Source organism: Haplochromis burtoni, unplaced genomic scaffold (assembly GCF_018398535.1).
Source record: "Haplochromis burtoni strain Fernald_Lab_line unplaced genomic scaffold, NCSU_Asbu1 Contig_142, whole genome shotgun sequence".
NCBI lineage: Eukaryota > Metazoa > Chordata > Actinopteri > Cichliformes > Cichlidae > Haplochromis > Haplochromis burtoni.
In genome coordinates, this window is record NW_024582503.1 from 1,267,534 (window position 1) to 1,289,526 (window position 21,993).

At 40.3% G+C, this 21,993-nt stretch overlaps 3 protein-coding genes across 3 annotated transcripts in view; 2 read left to right on the forward strand and 1 right to left on the reverse strand.

Annotated features, from left to right (window-relative positions):
* Positions 1-5,110, forward strand: part of LOC102301862 (carboxypeptidase Q) — a 23,597-nt gene extending 18,487 nt beyond the window's left edge. Inside the window, exon 11 of the mRNA XM_005934931.2 lies at positions 2,847-5,110. Within this exon, the coding sequence (XP_005934993.1) occupies positions 2,847-3,007 (161 nt within the window). The 3' untranslated portion in view covers positions 3,008-5,110. The remainder of the gene's footprint in view (positions 1-2,846) is intronic.
* A 1,708-nt stretch (positions 5,111-6,818) lies between these two features.
* On the reverse strand, positions 6,819-10,592 carry dscc1 (DNA replication and sister chromatid cohesion 1). Its single transcript, XM_005934927.3, has 9 exons — positions 10,234-10,592; positions 8,769-8,937; positions 8,554-8,688; positions 8,383-8,473; positions 8,158-8,296; positions 7,927-7,979; positions 7,675-7,829; positions 7,239-7,387; positions 6,819-7,118 (listed from the first exon to the last, which is right to left on the reverse strand). The coding sequence occupies exons 1-9, from the start codon at positions 10,401-10,403 to the stop codon at positions 7,007-7,009; spliced, it is 1,173 nt and encodes a 390-aa protein (XP_005934989.1). The 5' UTR covers positions 10,404-10,592; the 3' UTR covers positions 6,819-7,006.
* A 184-nt stretch (positions 10,593-10,776) lies between these two features.
* Positions 10,777-21,634, forward strand: mrpl13 (mitochondrial ribosomal protein L13). Its single transcript, XM_005934928.3, has 7 exons — positions 10,777-10,894; positions 12,069-12,192; positions 12,864-12,957; positions 13,600-13,660; positions 15,600-15,686; positions 17,851-17,972; positions 21,577-21,634. The coding sequence occupies exons 1-7, from the start codon at positions 10,868-10,870 to the stop codon at positions 21,599-21,601; spliced, it is 540 nt and encodes a 179-aa protein (XP_005934990.1). The 5' UTR covers positions 10,777-10,867; the 3' UTR covers positions 21,602-21,634.
* Positions 21,635-21,993: the final 359 nt, after the last annotated feature.

A 21,993-nucleotide genomic window follows, 5' to 3' on the forward strand; every position in this document is an offset into this window, starting at 1 on the left:
ACGTCAGTGTTTCCGTTCACCTGCTGTTTTTTGAGGGCCATGAGTCATTTATCACGTGTTAGGGTTAAATGAGATGTTCTTTTTGATTGGGAAGAAGTGACCGATGGATATCTGCACTGCATATCTACTCCAGTTATTCAATGTTGAAACCATCAACCATCATCAAGCATCAGAGTTGGGTGAACATTATAATAAGTGTTAGTGGGAAATGCCTGCAGGATTATTGCCTTATATTGGGTTCTTCTTTCAATTTGGTAGATTGAGCGGATGGTTAAATTAAAGCAATACACATTTTTAAATGGGCTTATTTGCAGGTTTATATTATTTTACAGTGCTCTACTGCTGCTACACAAGCAGCTCTGCACTGTAACAACAGTAAAAATATAACAGAGCACACTCACTCATGACTCTCCAGATTTTCCCAGCAAAGTGGGAACTGACTCGTCTTTCAGGACTAACCACTGCGAAAATCCAGCATTGAACCGCTTCAGGAAGCAGCTCTCGGTAAAATGAATGAGCACTATACGCGGTTGGGGTTGTACTGCTGAGGAATAGTAGTGAAAATGAATTTAACCACTGCTCCTTCACTTCGTCTTCCTGTGGCAGTGTATACAAAGGGAGTTTACGTTTGCATTGAAGAAAATAACACCTCCTCGACGTGACTGACACCGCTAACCAAAACCAAACTGTTTCTGGGTTCTTCTGTTTGTTTCTGGGCAGATTTCTGTTTTTTACACTGCCATCTACAGTACCGTATTATGTAGTGCAGGTTCTGTTTACTGCAGTTTATTATAGTTTGATGAAATTGATTAAAAAAAATCAATACATTAAAAAAACAAAACAGTTTAGTTGTTTATTAGGATATGTGTTACATTCTCTGACCTTTCACATCTTATTTCAGTTTGTATGCATTTCACACTTTGTATTCATCGAGTTTCAGGTATGTTACAGTTTGCTTAGCATTCCTAAACTTTCCCATATAAATGTATATTTTTCTATTCATCAATCAATTATTGTCCTGTTATCCTTATCAGAATTTCAGGAATGGCTGGAGCCTATCCCAGCTACCATAGGGGGAGAGGCAGAGTGCACCCTGGACAGGTCACCAATGTGACACAGGATTATATTTTTTCCATTATATCCTACATTTTAACCTTGAAGTGATGTTTAAGCAGAACTTTCTGCTAATTTTGGATAAATGTGGGGCCACACTGTTTTAAAGGGAACTCACGTGTCTGTGAGTGACTGGTCAGCATTACTAGCAGTGGGAATTTTTTTTAATAATCTGGATGGAAGCTAAAAGATTTATTTAGGGAATGGGTGGAGATTTTAAGACTTTAACATTATAAAGAATAACTCAAGTACAAGCAGGGTCATCTTGGCCTTTAAATGGTTTTAGAAAATAGTAGTCTGCGGTTCCTTCAATGAATACAAGTGTATAAAAAGCAGAATAACAATTACTACACCCTATAAAAGAAAAGAAGAACAGCAAATAGTCACCATAATAGAACTTTTTGTTACAACAAATCTGTTAAACCTATACGTGTGTTTTTAGCTGATAAAGTAACTCTCGCATTACATACAGACTCATATACAATACAACATTAACAAAACTAATGTACACTACTAACTTACCCCTCATTTCTTTATATTTTGCTTGGAAAATGGGAAATTAATGCAGTGATTTGATGAGGCAAGCACAAACATACATGGAAATATACTATATAAGGCAAAAACAGAGTTTGCAAAATTCTAACAAGTTTAAATATATATTTGGTTTGGCAACCCGAACTCTTCAGAAGTCTTCAGGAATAGTTCTCCATGGTTCTTAAAGAACATTCAAAGCTCTTCTTTGGATGTTGACTGCCTTTTTGTCAGTTCTCCCATCATCTCTGTCAAGATGATCCCACGCTGCTTCAGTATTGTTGAGGTCTGGGGAGGCCAATGGTATTGCATAGTGATTGCACTTTTCTACATTCATAATTCCATCAATTATGATAAGATCTCCAACACCACTGGCTGAAATTCAGTCCCAAACCATGAGAGACTCCACCGTGTTTTGCTGTAAACACTCACTGTTGTATGTCTCTGCTGACCTCAAATTGATGATGATTTGAACAAAACTTTAAAATTTGAATTCATCACTCCATCAGAGCCTGTTCCTCTGTTCTCATCCAGTTCTTGTGTAAACTAAATATCACAGTACTTGTGTAATTTAGCATACGTCAGCCTTTTCTCCCTGTTTCTCTTCCTTAGAAATGGCTTCTTGACAGCCATTCTTCCACTGAGACCATTTCTGATGAGGCTTCTGCATCTGCTGATAGTTTTTTCTTTTTTCTTTTTAGGCCTGCCACATCTTCTTTTGTAAACGCTTGTAAAACATGTCGAAACATGCCCAGTTTTCAGCTATTAGCTCAGAAAATCCTTTGTTAACTGAATGTCACTTACTAAATATAGGTTTAGTATGATTTCTAGGTCACAAACTAAATTAAAGCCTTGAGTACACAGTAAATACAACATTTTCTAATACATAAACATAAGCAAAGCATTTTTAATAGCTTAGACAAGAAGTCGATATAAAATTTGAATGTAAACTGAGGCTCAGAGCAGATTTTTTTCCTTTGGTGGTTTTCGTTAGTTTCAAATTACAAGGACACAAATTACAAATTACAGCTGTGACCAGTCATAAAGCGAAATATTCTAAAGGAATAAATCAGACACAATGACGATGCTTCTTTACAGCTGCGAAACTCTGAGTCCAGAACTGTTTCCAGAGCTGAAGTTTCAGATTTTCCAGCATGTTTTGTGACGCTCTTTGTGCATCATTCTGTCCCTGTGTCATCCAGGTGCCAGCCTCCACGTGGCAGACAGCCGTTACTTTTGGTTCCACCACAGTGAAGGCGACACCATGAGCGTCCAGGACCCTCGAGACATGGACCTCTGCTCGGCATTGTGGGCCGTGGTTGCTTATGTTGTTGCAGACCTGCAGGAAATGCTGCCCAGATAGCACGACCTGCTGTGAACTGTACATCTTTACATAAAGCAAAACTCTTGTTAAATTATATTTCTAAAAAGGACTTGATCCAAAGTCCATTCAGATGAAAAACTGACATTCTGTTCAAAATGATTTCTTTCTTTTTGTTTCAAGACAAACTGCCACCTTTGCTATACCATCTACAAAATGCCTTGTGTAGATTAGTTAGTGACACAAACTGATCAGCCGTCTTGTGATACAACATACATCCTCTTTTTTGCACGACAGTATAACCATCGATAAAAGCTTAACAGCTATTTCATTTTGCACAAATCCACTCCTCCGAGTTTGTGTTTTTTCCATCTGACCACATGCAGCTTTCTGCACCATCTTTATACTTATCAACCACACTGTGTTTGTGTGCTGTTTCCTTTATTGTTACTAAAACTGAATCTGAAGCAGAGGGTAGAGCAACCATGGCAGTTTGTCTTGAAACAACTGTAATATTCACATTATGACTTTTTTTTTCCATGAAAAAGTTTTTCGACTCGAAATTTTAACTTTATTCTCAAAATGATCTATACATGTTTTTCTTAATGTGGCCCTAATACTCCTTCGTATCAAAGAGATGCTTTTACATAATGATTTTTAACACAGAAGAGTATATTATGTTATGAAGGAGGAGAAATAGTTTTTTTAATGAATATGTTTTTAAATTTAGGGTTATTGTAGACAAGGAGGGATAAAATATAGATCTGAGTACTGTAATGTTATGTGCAATAGGAGGTTTGTTTAAGGTGTGTGAAATTAAAGAAATGGACTACAAAGTTGGGGAACTCCTGAGTCCACGTCTTTCTCTGTTTCTAGTCTTCTTTAAGGAACCTTTAAAAGCTGTAATGGTTTTCACTTTAAGAAAAAAAATCATTTGTGGTTAATTTTTCTAAGTATTTTCAGAGTCTTTGTATTTCCCCCAGTGCCAGTTTCAGTTTAAGTAACAGCTGACATTGATCGTACTACACATTAACACCCATCTTCTCTTTAGCTGCAGTTCTTTCTTTTAACATTGTTTCTGTGAAAAAAGGGGGAAGAATGACACCAGAGCAAATCACACTACACATCTAGTTCACAGAAAGAAGAAGAAGAAAGCAGAATAGACGAGCAGGAGCAGATATGATGGTGGATCACACATGGGAGGAGAGGAAGTAAAGATTATTAATCACTTTGTGCGTGTTATGTAGACCATCACAGCAGCTGCAACAAACACAGCTGGGATCTCTTACCCCATGCACTGACAAGTCAGCACTTCCAGTGGGTGAAGTCAAGGATAGTCAGCCAGCCAGATAAACTCAGCGTGTGTTGAAACACGGAAATTATCAGCTTTGTGTCGTGTCTGGTGAGATGTTCATGTGTCACTAACACTGACTCACATTCAGACAGTTGTGGTAATGAAGGAACAGTCTGCATCTGTGGGTGTTTTGCATGCTCGAGTTAAACATATGTGCCACTGACGTGTCCTATTTAAAGCCGTGTGGCTTTCTGAATTTATTTTATCCTGCTTAACTGAATTTCAGTATCCTCAAATATTCATCCCGAATGGACGCCATTATTCCATGATGTAGCGAGCAGTGTTGCTTTATTTTGCTTACCAGTGAATTGGCTAGCTGGAATATTGCAAGGAAAATGGCAAAGGCTTTGTCAATTGCTTGTGACCTCTTATTCACGAGGTGTTACCACAGCAGATAGCTCCACTGATATTTATGCCGGATGCCCTTCCTGGCACAATCCCAAAGGGTTTTGTGTCTCCTCCCAGGATCAGATCCGGTCAAAAGTATCCAAGATCAAACTGATCGTTCATTTGTTAAGCAAATCTGTAAACCATGACACTGTGCTTAACATGTGTCTTTTTTTGTCCAAACATGAAACATATTCATTTCCTTTCTGGAGTAATCCGATAGTCTTAATCAACCAGAAGACATCAGGCAGGCTAGCGAATCAAAACAATCAATTTCAAATGTAATCTGTTTACTTTGGAGAACCAGACTTATTAAAGCATGCTTGGTTTATGTACAGTTGTGGTCAGACGTTTACATCCACTCATCATGGGGATGAATGTCATGGTAATTTGAGGCTTTTCATCATTTCTTTGAGATGTTCTTTTTCTATGGTGGAATGACTGTAGTGCATACATCTTTAATGACTTTTAAAAAACAGGTTGAAACTATTTTGGGTTTTCTCTAACCCACTCAGGGTCAAAAGTACAGATACAGGCTTGCATTTATTTCTACACTGACTTAAATCTTTTAATAAGTGGTGCTACGACTTGTCTTTTTGCTTTTTAGCCTTTATGACAGGAGAAAGACATGCAGCAAATGGTCAGATTTCAACCAGCTCTCTGTACTAGCCGTAGCAGCATATGGGTTCCCTGATTAATCCAGTGAGCTAAACCAGCACCCTACAACAACCTTTGACTTGACATGGCCAAAGCCTATTAACTTCTCATTAGTGCTCATGCTTGACCACAACTTGTGGTTTGCCTTTGCCAATATAAAAGGGATTTGATCAACAGCACTCACTGGATTGGCCAATACTGGGAAAGTCCAAGGAACTCAGGGAATCTCTAAGAAGAATTATAGGTTTTCACAAGTTGGGAAAGTCTCTTGGAGCCATTTCTAAACAACTACAGATTTCAAGATCAGCATTTCAAAGAACTGTATTTAAGATTTGTCACCAAGATCTCAAAGAAGACCCAAACTGTCGCCCTCAAATGACTGGAGGTTGGTTAGGATGTTCAGGATCAGCCCAGGAACCACCAAAGCTCAACCCTGGCATGAACTGAAAACTACTGAAACACCAGCGTGACGGTCCACAGTGAAGTAAGTTTTACTGGACTGAGAGGGTGCCGACAAAGAAAAAAGCCCCTGCTCCAAAACAAATGTCTTTGAGAGAGACTGAAAGTTGCAGCTGCCCACATGGACAAGCCAAAAGTGTTCTTGAGAAAGATTTTGTGGTCGATACAAAGAGCCGTGTGGCCACAACAAGCGGTACCTTTGGAGGAGTAAAGGTGAGGCTTTCAAAGCTAAGAACATACCACCTGTCAAGCATGTTGGTGGTAGCATCATACTCTGGGCTGTTTTCCTACCGGTACATTTCACAAAGTGCATGAAATTATGGAGGACTACTCTTCAACTTCACCTCAGATTGACAGCTAGATGGTTAAAACCTGGATATAGTTAGGTTTTCCAACAGGATAATGGTCCCAAACACAAAACAAAACTGGTTGTGGAAAGGATAAGGAGGCTAACATTAAACTTTTGGAATGACCTTCCCAAAGCCTCAACCCGAAAATTTGTGGACTATGCTTAGAAGCCGAGTCTGTGCTGGGAAACCAACTGATTTAAATGAACTCTACCAATTCTGCCAAGAATGTGGGTCAAAGATCAAGAAGCCAGAAGTGTATTGATGAATTCTCAAAAGTGACTGGTTGCCAAGGGATTTATAACAAAATATTAGTGGGGGTATGTATATATATTTTATTCTATATGTATACGTCTGACCCTGTGTGGATTAAAGAAAACCTAAAATAAATTCAAACTTGTGCAAACAATTCTTTTTGAAAGTCATTAATGATGTTTTCTGTACAGTCAGTCCACTCTGGAAAAGAAACACGTCAAAGAAATCATTAAAACCCAGAAATCGTTACCATGACATTCATCCCTAAGATGAGTGGACATAAACTTTTGACAGCTGTATATTACTCCGCATATGGCACCACCTTGTGGACAATTCCAACATTGCATTAACCTGCCGACAATAAAAAAGGGTCTAAGTAACAGAAAACAAAAACTTGTTTTTCTGATAACTTTATTATTCAATGATTTTACACATGAGATAAAAAGGAGCAGCTGAAAACGTGCTAACAGGCATTTTTAGCAAACAGATTTTCACAGAGCATCAAAAAAGTGACAGGGTGAAATGAACAGATTCACATGGATACATTTTCAAACAGTAAAAATAACTTTACAGTGGGGGTGTTCACGTAGCCACGGGCCTTCTGGAGTTGAAAACCTTGATCCCATTTTGCATTGAAGACCGAGCGTATTTGGTCAGGAGGGCTCCGGTGGTCTGTTTCTCTCCACACAGATCTCTGGATGAGGAAATGGAGCGTTACACATTGTAATAAGCAAAAAATGGGACTCGGGTTACTCAGAAGCTCTTTGTGTTTCTTTAATTAAAGCCCTTAATAATTTGTATGGATAACACTAACTGTATGTATGGTGTTATATCCTCCTCTGTCCATTTCTCTCGGAGTGTAAAAAGGTGGTTAAAGCGTTCCACCGTGTCCTCTGGGAGGTCCTCCACACGCAGCAGGCAGATGGTCTCCGGGCGGGAAGTGCGGTCCAACAGGGCAATGCCCTGGAAGATATACAATACAGACAACACCAGTCAGGAAACTAAGCTAAACTCTGGAAAGTAGCTTCTCAAACACAACGGGATACACACTGGCTTAAGAGAGAAACAGAGAAAAACTCAGTAAACTAAAGATATGTCTGGGGAATCCTATGGATAAGTGAATGCCAAGCCTGTGAGGATTTCCTTAATTAAAAACAATGAAAATGCCCAAATACACAGCTTATATTCTAACTCCCAACATTTTTCTCACTCTGAATACATCATAAAGGATAAAAGGTGTACAGGTTCACCTTTAGCTGGTCCAGTCTTGTACTCATGCCCTCTGGGACGCTCTGCTGCCAGACCTCCTGAAACTCCTTCAGGTTGAACTTGACAGCATTGTGCAGCAGCATCAGTGCTATACCCCAACAGACTTTGTCCTCATTTAGTGCATAAAACACTTCATCTGTATAGATAAAGGACACAAAACACATTTCATTACCAAGCAGCTGAGAATTGTGTGCAATCCTTCTAGTTTTGTGGTGCGAAGGTCAAATTTTCACCATTTTCAGTATAGCGTTTCCCATAGCAGTTCAAACAGTGCTCGATCATCTCTCTGTGAACAGAAAAGGAAACATCACTATGTAGCCATAAAGTACAAGCTCAGAAAGTCACTATAGCCTCTTAAACTGTGTCACTTGGGTATGTTAAAAACAATCACTGCAACTTTACTCCATCTGCATCTTTATGTTACTATTTGTTGATCTCTGGAGGTGAAGATAAGGATCACAGACCTGGGCTCGAGTGGGGCCAGCTCATCTAAACTGGTCTGAAGGGGAACCCTGCTGAAGGCCCAAGACTCAGAGTCCACCAGCTGAGTCACATGACCAAGCAGCTTCATCTCATAGTCAAAGTCCAGAACGCGCCAGTAGCCTGGAAGGAAAAAGGATGCTCTTGTTGAAGAGCTGGTAGCTATCTGTTTTGTCATGATGTTAAATAAAAATGACGTCACTGTTTACCATCTATCTGACAGGCGTGGATGGTCTCTAAGTGTGTCCTTATCTCCTCTTCACTGGCCTGAATCCTCTCCAGCAGATCCTGCATTGTGTACTGGGAACAGGGCAAACTGGTTACTAACAGCTACAGCAACATCAGCATCGACATGAAAAGATCTAACGGGGTGTATTCACCCTGTTCTCTGTATTCTCCTGCTGCCCTCCTAACGCAGGTCCTTCGTAAGGATTTTCCATTAAAAGCCTCTTTAGCTTCTTCAGTCTTGGTCGCTGTTTCCTCAGTTCCCAGTAGCTGTTACAAAACCCCCATATCTGCAACAGGAATCTATTGTTATGCACCGACTATAAGTTTGTGCTTGTCAGTCAAAGAAAGACACCCGTGTAGGTCCTACCTGAGCGTGCACAACATGAGAGCTGTCCTCGGTGTCGGTCAGCTGGTCTGGTGTTCTGCATCCAGGAAGAAACAGCAGCAGGTTGGATGTGTCAGCTATTTTTAGACTGTAGGTCTTGTCGTCGCTACAAACCACTGCATGTTCGTCTTTATCGCCCCGAATCACTAGACTGGCAAAGAGGAAAAAAAGTTAGTTATTAGTTATTACCAGGTAAACTTAACTTTCAAGTTTGCCTAGCTGGACCCTTTTGCCTTTAATCTTCATGGACTGGATTTAACAAGTTGCTGGAAACATTTCTTTGTCCATGTTGGCATCATACAGTTGCTGCAGATTCGTCAGCTGCACATCCATAATAACAACCCCTCCTGTTTCACCACATCCCAAAGGTGCTCTACTGGGTGGAGATGTGGTGACTGTGGATACAAGGAACCAGTTTGAGATGATTTGAGTTTTTGTATGTTATCCTGTTGGAAGCAGCCATCACGAGATGTGTACACTGATCACGAAAGGATCGATAGCCACAATATTCAGGTAGGCTGTGGCTTTTAAACGATGGTCCTTTAGCACTAACGTGTGTCAAGAAAATATCTCTCCCTGTCTTACAAAACCACCACAAGTCTGAACTGTTTTCAAGACAAATACTGACCCTACCATCTGAATGTGACAGCAGAAATTGAGAGTATTCAGACCAGGCAATGTTTTTCAACTCTGTTGTCCAATTTTGACCGGTCTGTGCAAAGTGTAGCCTCAGTTTCCTGTTCTTAGCTGACAGGGGTGACACCTGGTGTGGTGTTCTGCTGCTGTACTCCATCTGCTTCGGTGTTTGACCTGTTGTGCATTCAGAGATGCTCTTTTTCAGACCGTGGCTGCCACAAGTGGATATTTGAGTTACTGTTGCCTTCCTGCTAGCTTTAAGTGGTCATTCTCCTTTGTTCCCTGACATTAACAAGGGATTTTCTCCCAGAAAATCAGCCACTCGTTGGATATTATCTCTCTTCAGGCCACTCTATTTAAATCCCAGTAGATCAGCGGTTTCTGAAATACTCAGACCAACCTGTCTGGCACCAACAACCAATGTTGAAAGTCACTTAAACCACCCTTCTTCCCCATTCTAAAACTCAATTTGAACTTCAGGAGGTTATCTTGACCATGTCTACATCCCTAAATGCACTGAGCTACTGCTATGAATAGATATTTGCATTATATGTGCAGTTGAACAGGTATACCTAAAAAAAAGTGGTCAATTAGTTTATATTTACATATAGCTACATGCACGTCCACCCTGCACTTCAGCTCTGATTTTCTGAAGCAGAAAATTGTAGTTCCTACACTTTCACTAATCAATCATTAAAACCTAAATCCACAATAACTTTGAAAGGTTGTTGACTTGTTCCCCAAACTAGCAGAGGAACATTTTCTTTGCTGTCAGTCTCTTCACGGGAATTTTCACTACAATCAGCTTTACCTTTGGCCAGCCTCGATGTGTTTGCAGAGTGTGTCGTCGAGCTCCATCAGGCAGTAGTCCGCAGATGAAACGTTTGGCCCAAAGGACAGACAGTGGATAGTTTTCTGTAAGTCCTCCTCTTTGAGTTTGGCGATCTGCAGAGTGGCCCGCACCTCCTCTAAAGTCCTCATTGTCAGTCAGACGGCAATAAATGGCCAACAATAACCAAACGTTTTACAGAGGGAAACAAACCAAAGCAAATACTCCTTTTCTAATAACAAACAAGTCAAAGCAATTTGATCACTCTGCCAAAGAAGGGCCGTCAAATTTCCCCGCTCTCTCTTTCGCGAGAAGGAAGTGAGGTAACCACGTTAAGATGTCACGTAAAAATACCACCGGGTAGAAACTAAATATTACAGAATTATAATTGAAGCTAATTTTTAGCTAAATATCGAGCTATACTGTCAGTTAAAATATGTATAATCGTGAATATACAATAGTGCCGGACACTACATGAGCTCACGATAAATATAGATGAATTTGGAACCTAGGAACCCTTAAAAATATCTTATTTCAACCGAACATAATTTCGTAGCGGACCGAAGCTCACGTTGGGGTCAACTATTTAGAGGATGCGCTAGTAGTTTAATCTAAAATGTCCAGTTTCTCCAGATCTGCACAGGTAATCTGAGACGCTGTGGGCTGCATTAGTTCCACCTTATGTTTGTATTTTTTGTTATTTAATGGTTGCGGTTGCTGTTAGCTAGCGTCGCTAAACGGCACTGACACTGTTACATGAGAGAAATTTTAACAGCTAGCTGTGAACGAGTGCACTGCCTCCAGTAGTTAAGAGGCTTTCTAAAAGAAATCGAAGGTCTTATTGTCCATTTACTATAACTCTAACCATCAGTTAGTGAAATGTACCACTTAAAACGTCTAGTCTTTGACATAACGTCGTTTCTCATATGGTTTTAGCCTAGAGAGCTGCTATACTGCTATTTTGATGCTAGCTGTTTGAAACAGTTCTTCTACAGACTCTTAAGTTGTGGCTTAATATGAGATTTAATCCTCGCCACCATTTCCATCTTACTTCTTACTTGGCTCTGTAGTAAGAAGTAAGAAATACTTTAATAATTTAAACACATGATCTAGTGTTTAAAAAATGATGATCATGTGCCACCTGTATTTACCAGAAAATGCATTTCACCTGTTCCAAATGATTTATTGATCTATATTTTATCTCATCAAATATGTCTTGTCATTTTGAACCAGAAAGAGTATTTCTGTAACCAGGTAGAAGCTGCTCAGTTACAAATGTTACAAATGTCTTGTTGTGACACCAGTTCTATAAATATATTTTAACTGGGAGAATGGATTGGGTTGATTATAACGTAGACATTAAAAAAATATATACAAACACTGGCAATCACTTTTTACCCTGAGGTTTACAAGATGGTAGCGAGACTTTGTTATGATGTGTGGTTTTTAGTTTTGATGCTGAAAGTTTTGTTTGGAGTGACCAGGATAGATAAGATTAGAAATGAGGGACAGGTCAGGTTAAGTGTTTTGGAGAAAGATATCAGAAGAAACCAGAAGACGTCCAGTACCTTTGTTTTCTCTCTTAGCAGCTGACTAATTGCTGAAAGGTTAGGATATTAAAATTGTCTACAAGGAAGAATAAACATTTTGCCAACTATAGTTTGAAGGGGACAGTTTGGCATGTCCATTATTTTAAGCTGCCCATCTTTACAATTTTGGAGCTTGGAAAATTAACAGGCCTTCTTTGGTTTCTGATGCTGTGATGGCTCGGCTTGTTAGCATATGTAATTTAAGTTTTTCTCCTTGACTTCGTTCAGCAATGGGCGACCTTTGCCCGTTCCTGGTTCCTGATTGATGCCAGGATGCAGCCGCCTGGGAAGATTGCAACTATGTGTTCTATTAGATTACAGGGGAAACACAAACCTATCTACCATGCTCTGAGTGAGTAGGAACTCCATCTCACACTCACCAGACAGTCATGAACAAATTCTCACTGTAACTCACTTTAACGGTTTCATTGTGTATATATGAAGTATTGTTTTTAAACCACAACAAACCCTTAGTTTAAGCATGTTGTGGTACAGCACTGCAGAAGTAAAAGCTGAAGCAGCACTTGAAGTAAAAAGGAGAACTTTATTTCTTAAAGTTCTCCTTTAAGAGAACTTTACCCATTATTCTACAGTGGTGCTAATTGCAGTCATTGTGCAAATGTACTGTTTATAAGGTTGGGGAAACCTGCAGTCAGCTGAGACTGGATGAGCGATGAAACATTTCTACCACTGAAAACACTACATCCAGTTAAACAGAATCAGTTTTTGGGATTTCCTCGTCTGGATTATGACATTATGACAGAAACATCTACTTTTATATAGCACTGCCACATGGTGGCAGCAGAGGACAAGCTTTAAAAATGTTTTTCCCTTCCTTCTCAGTTATACTTTGGAATAACAATATGTTTTAGTAAAGCTAAGCCTTAGTCTCACAAGGTAGCTGCTGCTCTTAGTAGTGGCATCATTGGTAGAGCAGCTATATGTGCTAGTCTTCCTCTCTTTAAAACAGAATAATGTGGCTTTTTAATCATGCATTGAGCCTGAAAACAAACATCTTCACAGGTGACTGTGGTGACCATGTGGTGGTAATAAACAGCAAACACATAGCTTTCTCTGGGAACAAATGGGAACAGAAAGTCTACTCATCACACACGGGGTAAGTGTATAGTGCCATCTGTCATGATTTTAATTTCATGTTTCCAGTTCAAAGCAGGACAAAGTGAGGCCTACATAAAGCTTTGTTTAGTCTGCTGCCAACAGTGATGTAAATGAGGTTTTTTGGGTCACTGAACAGCAGAAATGCTCGTTTATGTCTGATTTGACTTTGTTGCTGTGTAAGCTCAGTCTGAAAAGTTAAATCAGAATTTTCGAGTTTCTTCCTGCAACATTTTTCTGGCAGTTGTATGAAAAGAAGCCATGAAATCCTCAGATTTAGAATAAAGTGTGTTTCATTGTTTCACGTCACAGTCCCTCTTCTTCTGACTCAAAGTCTGCATCCACACACGCCTCCTAATGAGAGCAGCAGCCACTGCTTCACAAAACATTATAATTAAAAATTACCTCTGGATTTTCAGTGAGCCTGCTGGCTTTCACATGAACATATAAATACTGCAGTAAATGTTGCTTTCAGCATGTGTATTTCTGTAAAATGGACAGCATGATGTTGGGCTAATTTGAAAAAATAATCCGAACTGGTAACTAAAAAAAGCATCATCAGAGCAATAAATGCCAATTTCAGTTCATGAAATAAAATTGGACTGGCAGAGATTTGTCGTAATTTATTCATTTTCTTTTAAAGGTACCCTGGTGGATTCAAACAAGTCACAGCTGCTCAGCTCCATCATAAGGACCCAAAAGCTGTAAGTGCTGCTGGCTTCTGTTCTCCTCTTTGCGTTGTTTAGAGTGAATTTTAAACCTTAGCTCACACCAAGAATTTGATTATATTGTAGGTATGATTAATTAAACCACACAGAGATAAGTGTGCCACATGCTCTGCAGTGGAGGTGCTTCCTGGTTTGACACTCATCCCTTTCCTCGTATGTGCTGCTCATGCATATTAATATAAAGTGCTGAGGAGTGGGATTAAGCAGCAGTGGATTTGTGCTGGTTGATGGAGGTGTTTTGATATTTTCTGAAACTCAGACCAAGAATGTCAGTTTAAGGATAATTCTTGGGATTTTGGTTGTGATGCATATTTATGATTTCAAGGTAATGAACTCTTCTCCTGTGTAGAAGGAAGAGTAGAGCCCAGTGTGGCAGCTTTTTTACATAATATTTTACATGCATCCATGATTATTCCAGGCAAACTTACTGTGACCTGCATACTGTATTTAACAAATGATGCAAACTCCTGTGTTACTTAGCAGCGAGTCAAAAAACAGGAACAACAACAGAACAGGAGCTGAAGGATAACTCTAGTGAGGGTCATTGATTCTTTTTATTGAATCAGTCCTGACACAAATGTGTACTCTGGTTTCACGTCATTATAATCAAAATGGGCACTGTAGTTGGTTGGTGCTCCAGGCTCCGGCTCCTCCAGTGTGCAAGATACTGAACCCCAAGTTACCCCCAATGCATCCGCTGGAGAGTCCATGTGTGACAGATAAAAGCTCTAAAGTATAAAAAGTGCGTGCGTGTGTGTGTGTGTGAGGCTCGTAGGAGAAAGAGCTACGAGTGCACAAATAAAATAGAAAAGTGATATACAAGAATCAGCCCGTTTACCATTTACACACTGAAAATAAAAGATACATTCAGCTGCTCCCTTATTCATCTGGGACACTTACTAGAAAACCAGATGTGTATTATTCTGCACCTCTACACAGTCCCTGAACACCTCAATACTTCTGGTTAGAGGTGATTAGAAAATAACAGCATCCAGCTGTTTTAGGAAGGTTTTTTTAACCCTTGAAAAAAATGTTTTTGAAAAGAAATGATGAGAAAATGATGAATGAACTCGAGGCACACAGACGGGGTGAAGATATAAATGAATAAATATGAATATAAGGGAAAGAAAATCTCCACAGGTCCTCATTCAAACGTTACAAAAATGACATCAGTGGGTGAAAAGAAGTGCACATAGTCGTAACTCAAGTACTTGCCTCACTATAGTCAGTCCCATACTTACAGCATTTTCTGTTTCATTAAATATTAAATCCATTAAGTATTGGAGAATATCTATCATGATTTTTTCCCCCCAGACATCTATCAAACATTTTTTTTAAAATTTTAAATATATAAAAGTGAGTTTTGCATGTTAAGGCCTCGCCTGAAGCTGTGTGAAGGATCCCCATGCCTCTGCAGTGGTGCACTCAGTAAGTCTGTTTTTTGCAGAAGTTGTGGGTTTGTAGACTTTTTTCCCATATGCAGCTAGTGTGCTAAAAGTACACCGTAAAATTGCTCCTGACATGCGGGAATGACTGGATGTAGGTGCATGACCTGCACTGGTCTCCAGTCTGAAGTGCACTAAACCAGAAGAGACATGCACTAAGCTGCTGGTTTCAGGCCAGTCAGCGACCACAGACGTGCATCCTGAAGGTGATTTAGTTGATGTGACATTTGAAGGGTTGGCGTGCGAAGAGGAAGAAATAGATTTGGACACATAAATGATTTGTCAGCACTGCGTCTGTCCAACATCTCTCTCAATCCAGTAACTTCATCCAAGTTGTGTAACCTGCTTCGCATTGAGGAACAATTTAGAAGAAAATATAAGAAAAACAGAAAATTTGTTGCTATAAACACAGACTTTTGAAAATATTTTTATTTGTATGTCGATATTTTCATTGTCCTCCTTCTCTCCAGATCGTAAGGTTAGCAGTTTACGGCATGCTGCCTCGGAACCTGCACCGGCGCACCATGATGCAGCGATTACACATCTTTCCTGAAGATGTAAGCCCTGTTTCACATCATCTCACTAATGAAAGACAGTCAGGGTACATTAAGAGAATGAGTGCATGGCTGTGAGGTTAAGGTTTTTTACTAAATCTGGTTGTTGTTGTCCTCTTGTCAGAAGCGCTAGTCTCTCTCCCTTTTGCATAAAGCTTTACTTATCAGCAGTTCTGGTCGGCAAGGTGGTGCAGTGGTTAGCACTGTTGGCTCACAGCAAGAAGGTTCTAAGTTCGACTCCACCATCTGGCTGGGGTCTTTCTGTGTGGCGTTTGCATGTTCTCCCCGTGTCTACATGGGTTCTCTCCGGGTACTCCAGCTTCCTCCCACAGTCCAAACACATGCAGTTAGTGGGGTTAGGCTAATTAGTGATTCTAAATTGCCCATAGATGTGGATGTGAGTGTGAATGGTTGTCTGTCTCAATTTGTTAGCCCTGTGACAGACTAGCAACCTGTTCAGGGTGTACCCCGTCTCTTGTCCTATGACAAGGATAAGCGGTAGAGGATGGATGGATTGTCAGCAGCTCTATATTTACGATGCGTCACCAAGAATATTGAGGAACCAGAGTTGTCTCGTGACTCTGCACTTCATCTCATGAATCTTTAAGGCCATTGTTTCACTTTCTGCTGATGCCCTAAGAAGAACAAATCACAGAAAAGGACGAGGACTCATGAAGATGAGCTCTTTTTAGACATTTAGACATGACATCACCGACTTCATCACTGTGTTAAAGTCATTCAGGCTTATTGTAGTTTGACTTTAATAAGCATCAACTCTGGGGAAGTGTTTATGCTTTTGTAACTGCAGTTTTGTGTGTCACTTGGTGCTAAACTGCCTCCACTCATGGGGGAGCTTTTTTGGCTTTGTTTAGACTAGTTTGCTTTAATTTTATTATTTTATTTTATTATTCAATTTAACCACCTCAAGGTGCTTTATATCGTAAGAGAGACAATACAATAAGAGAGAAAATATCCCAATAATGTCCTACAAGCATGCACTTGGTGACAGTGGGAAGGAAAAACTCCCTTCTAACAAGAAGAAACCTCTGGCAGAGCCAGGCTCAGGGAGGGGGCCGCGACTACATTAGTGTAAATTCTTGCGCCATGTTAAAGGTGATATGTACATTTATTTGGGTCTGATGTGGTAACTTTACTGTTGCAGCTGTTACTTAAAAGTAACTAGGGTACTTAAATGCCGTCAGATTAACCCAAAGTGTGTACCTGAAAGCATATGTAACTGGCCATTTGTTCAAGAGACCCTTAGGTGGTAGTGTACACCAAAACAGTATAAAATGAGGAAATATTAAAGTTTACAGGGCAGCCAGTAAACACACCTCCAATGAATGCTAATACTGGGATTATGTAAATAGGGACGTGTAAATAAACGAGTGACTGTCGATGTCAGTGAAGTATTGTTTTCTGCCCACTGTGGAAAATGACATCTTATTGGCTGCCAAAAGTCATTAAATGCAGCTGAGGCTGAATGTAAATAATGCGTCCAATCGGTTATCAGAGTTGACAAACTGTCCTGTCTCAGTCGTTGATTTAAAGCGGAGCAGATGCGTCGTATCATCGCCGCAGTGAATTATGCCTCGCGTGCATTTTTGGCACTTGAGAGCATATTGATTGGTTTCAAATTACACTGGCTAGAGCCAGCGTCACACATCACAGCCTCTGGAATGAATTTAATATAGAAAGTGCTTGATGGGCTGTTAACTGACACACGGGGTCCATCTAAATATCAGCGGATTGTAATTACTATCATGGTGGGAGTGCCATCATCAGGTATTTTGATTTGTAATACTGTGAATGAATGTGTCCATATACAGAGGAACGACTGATTACCTGACTTTGGTCCTAACAGCAGAATCTAAGTAGTACTTAGAGATGGCGTTTCTAAGCCTGAGGCATTTCACAACAGTTTAGGCAGTGTTTCTATTGAACATTTGGTGTTTTTTGATTATTTATTTTTCTTTTCCTCCGTGTTATTCCCAGCTTAAAACCTCCTCCAGGCCTTTGAATAAGGCACCATTTGTAACACACAGTCTCCTTATTTGTGTCAGTTGCTATAAATTCTTTCCTCTCTCCCATTTCCTCCCTTTTCTCTTTGAATTTTTGTGTCTTGGATCAAATGCCTTTAACGTTTCCTTCATCCACCTCTCTCCAGGAGCTGCCATATGACATTCAAGCCAACCTGACAGAGGAGCTGCCTCAGCCCAGAGAAATACCGAAGAAGCTCAGCGAGTATACTCAGGAGGAAATCGATGCCTTCCCCAGGCTGTGGACACCGTATGTAGAAGCGTAACTCTCAATTAATATCCAAAAAGAAGCCCAAACTCCCATCAGTGTTGATTTTGACAGCAAATTCTGATTTAGTTTTAGTCATAATTTAGGTATTTAAATGCTTTTAGTCAACTAAATAACACAAGATTACATCAGAGTAAATCTACAGTTAATTCTGTCGATTAAAAGAAAGTGTTTGTAGTATTTATACCGGTGAGAGTTTCTCAGTGTCTTATTTTCCTTTTCTACTCTGATCTTTCTGCCAAGTGTTGAAATTTTCTCTCGTTTTCATGAGAAACAGGGAGGATGGGCGCTGGTTTTACCAGATCAAATGTGCCTGTCTAACCTTACCGCACAAGATTACTTCTGATTGGATCACCTCCAAACTCGTCCCGCCGTTCTACACAACTTTAATTAGTTCTTATCATGCAATCTCTCCAAAATATTTTCATCTCGTTTTTATTCGGGATTAAAGTGTCAGTACATTCATCACATTTCATCATAGTGTTTGTTATCATCACATTTTCGTTAGGAGGAGAAAAAGGTTGTTGATGAAAATTATTGGCCAATGAAATTATCACCGTCTCCCATTTTGCTGCATTTATACTGAAGAAATTGAAACATTCATGGTGACGCGTCACACTCAGTCTTGTGTTGATGAGGATGGTCCAGAAGGGGGTGATGTTGAACTGTGTACCATCTCAGTCCCTCTCTCTATGCCAGCCTACTCTGTGTTTTATCTTAAAAAAAAAATAGCAGTGCAAAGCTTTAAATTAAGCATTTAAAATGAGAAACAGACGACTTGTGAACTTGTGTGTGTGCTGGCACAATCTTCAGATATTTATAAGACGGGAAGGTTTCGACCCAGGTTTTCCTTCTTCTGCTTTGACGCAGTCCTGTAATGTTTTTATGGTCTTACTAAGCAACACGCACACAAATGGATCTAATTCAAATGTATGACAGCTCCTTTTTTTTGTGGCCATTGTGACATGACAGTTTCTCCTCAAGCAGGAAAAAAAAGTGCAACATTTTTCATCGTAACTACAAACACATGTAGCTGCGGTGCGAATGATTGTCAGCCAACTTAGAGCTGTCATTATGTGACGCGATGCACAAAGAACTGAAGTGCTGAACCACTAAGGAGCTGGCTCCTGTGTGCACTACTACATGAAAATAGGAGTAGTTGTCCCCAAGCTGACTTTTTTTTTCTTTTTTAAGTTGATGCAAGTTGGCTTCATTGTGAGCTCGATCGAAAAGCTGTAAAAAAGTAGGACACTGTACATCGTAACGAGGAGCCAAACCTCAAAAACAGAGCAGGACGGTTCTCTCAGATGCACACTGGGAAAATCAGCTGTATTCCCTCACTTCCTGAGCGCTTGGATACACAAGTTTTCTCTGAAGGATGTGTGAGAGAGCATCTGTTACTCGGCCTAATCATATTCATAGCTTTTCTGAGTCAAGTATTTTCTGGTTGGAGATTAGACTGGCATTGTGACCCGCGGTTTGCCGGCATGATAATATCGTGCCGTTCTCCCTGGCCTCAGCCGCAGTAAACATCGTTCTGACAGGTTAACGAAGAGCGTTCTCGCTTCACCTGCTCAGCAGTAGCCTTTGCATCCGTTCATCCATCAATCCATCCGTCCACCCGCGGCCCAGCTGCTTCTGAGTCAGGGTCACTGCTCTTCACCCACCGGACATGCTCAGCACCCAGGACCTCTGATGGTCTTTCTTGTACCCAGTCTGCGGTGCTTAATTCGAAAGCTTGGATTTTGTTTCTCCAGGTTGTTGTAAACATTTTAGACAGCAGCTAAATCAGGATTTAATAAATGTGTTGTTGTTATTGGCAAAGAATCCAAACCCTGCTTTCCTGCCATCGTACTTTCTCTATGTAAAAGCCCCATAAACACATGAATCTATTTCTGCAGCTCGGTTTCCTTTGTGGTTTTCAGATGCTGGATGCCTCTGTGATGTCCCACTTCAATAAATGTTAATGGGATTTTGTTAACAGGATTCGGTGCATGTTAACAATTACACTGAGCAAAATGGCAAAATTCGTCATGTTCTTCCTCCTTTTTATGTGGTGTGATCTTTTGGAGCAAAACTGACATTGTTTTGTTGGAAATAATGCTGATGTTTTTTGTTTGCGGTGCTGCACACACCACAAGCAAAATACCATTGATCTCCTCTGTGTCGACACAGAAATCTCAGACTCTCAGAATCAAAACCAAATCTGCTTCACAACAGTCAAATGAACAATTTAGCTCGTGTGATCCTAACGTTTTGCACATTTGAACTAAACTAATATCAGTTTTTAGAATCAGTGTTTTCACCCCTCTGTATACAATTCAGCTTTTTTCCTACTTGAGTAGGAAAATATTAGTAAAGGTTTTGCATGCAGGTTAAAGATGATCGTTTGAATTGAGTGTGTTGGAGCAGGGAACCCCTGAAAAACCTCAAATGAGCATTCGAGTGATCAGAGTTTAGAAGCACTGCTAGTGTTATGTGGTCTAACTGTACTTTTCTGAGGCAGCAAACCAAACATGCTACTAAATAATTGAAACCACCAAGTAGATGTATTCAAACAATATAGTTATTTAGGGGTACATGAGAATAGTGTCAGCATTTGCGGGGACTGGCTCATGCAGATTTGGTTCCTAAAAGGATAGCTCCACCCCCAGGTCGAAGGTCAGGCCCTCTTCTGCTCCTCGTCCTATTGAACAGTGATGACGCAGGACGTGTTGTTAAATAGAAAAATGCATACATGAAAATTTTAAGGTACAGTGGTGCCACACGGGGCCAATAGTTTTATTTGTGTTCTTTGACATTAGTTTTCACTCTGTGTATATGCCTTGTGCAGATATGTACAGCATGTCGGTGCTGCGTTCACCACTGCTGTCAGAGTGTGTGCCTGTGCGAGGTGATAAATGAGCTACTTCTTATTGTTTACTGCTTCAATCTCCTCAGCCAATCAGTCTGTGTGCTGAGGCTGGTCGCTGTGTGGCAATCAAGGTCAAACTAATCCTGGTTTATTTAAGAGATAGGCCTCAGTCTAGTTAATATTCGCTCACACGCTGCCTCACTCATTTTACTGATCGTGTGTGAGTGTCAGGGGAGATGGGGTTAAGGTCATCCAGGGCGATTCAATCGTTACCCTTTATTAAACACACTGTTAATATTCTCTCAGAAAAACCTTGGAGCCCAGGCGAGAGATTATTATTGAATGTAAGCTCCCTGTCCGCCCCTGTACAACACACACGCACACAGTCAACACACAAACAAGTGCTCAGACACAGAAAACCGACAGCATACGGGTGTAGCTGATAGCAGAGCTATTATATTTGATAACAACATTTTTTTTTCTACTTTGTATCAAAACCAATACAGCGCGCTCTGATAATATCTGTCTGCTGCAAACTCTGCTTGAAATTAAAGCGGAAAAACCGAAAACAACGACACAGTCTCTGAAGTCATTTTGAAAAAAGGGGCGGGGGGAAAAAAAGAGATAAGATCTGCCCACTCTCTCATCTGTCCCATTCTATCAATGTTTTTCCTTGTAATCGGTCCTTTCCCAACCTTCATACTAATGCGTTGTGTTGTATTTTTTCCACAGACCTGAAGACTACAAGATGAAATGAAGGCTGCCCAATGAGACCGAGAAATGGAGGGGGGGAAAAAAGGTCTTCTATCAACACAACACTGAAAGCAGCACCATCCTCTGCTATTGATTTGTGTAAATTTAGCCCGCAGTTTATGCCTGCAGAACTGGCATCAAAGCTCGACAGCACTTAACATAACATAGATGCCAAGAACATCAACATTATCCTACCAGGGGAACCTCTCTGTCGCTCCTGTCGGCTCCAGCGCGACCGCGGTGGGCCTGAATTATCCAATGACAGCTTGAGATTTCACCATGTGGCTCAGCTGTGAGAAAAATCAGATTCTGTGGGTTTTTCCTCTGATTACACACCATGAAATGATCCGATCTGGTCCATTAAAAGTGACATCTGTTAGAGCTGATCCTGCCTTT

Excerpts from the sequence above, each read along its gene's own strand:
- dscc1 (XM_005934927.3), bottom strand. The coding sequence starts at position 10,403 with ATGAGGACTTTAGAGGAGGTGCGGGCCACTCTGCAGATCGCCAAACTC. Across the intron at positions 8,689-8,768 it reads CTCATGTTGTGCACGCTCAG|ATATGGGGGTTTTGTAACAG; the intron begins GTAGGACCTACA and ends TTCCTGTTGCAG. Across the intron at positions 8,297-8,382 it reads CCACGCCTGTCAGATAGATG|GCTACTGGCGCGTTCTGGAC; the intron begins GTAAACAGTGAC and ends TTTTCCTTCCAG.
- mrpl13 (XM_005934928.3), top strand. The coding sequence starts at position 10,868 with ATGTCCAGTTTCTCCAGATCTGCACAG. Across the intron at positions 12,193-12,863 it reads ACCTATCTACCATGCTCTGA|GTGACTGTGGTGACCATGTG; the intron begins GTGAGTAGGAAC and ends ACATCTTCACAG. Across the intron at positions 13,661-15,599 it reads ATCATAAGGACCCAAAAGCT|ATCGTAAGGTTAGCAGTTTA; the intron begins GTAAGTGCTGCT and ends CCTTCTCTCCAG.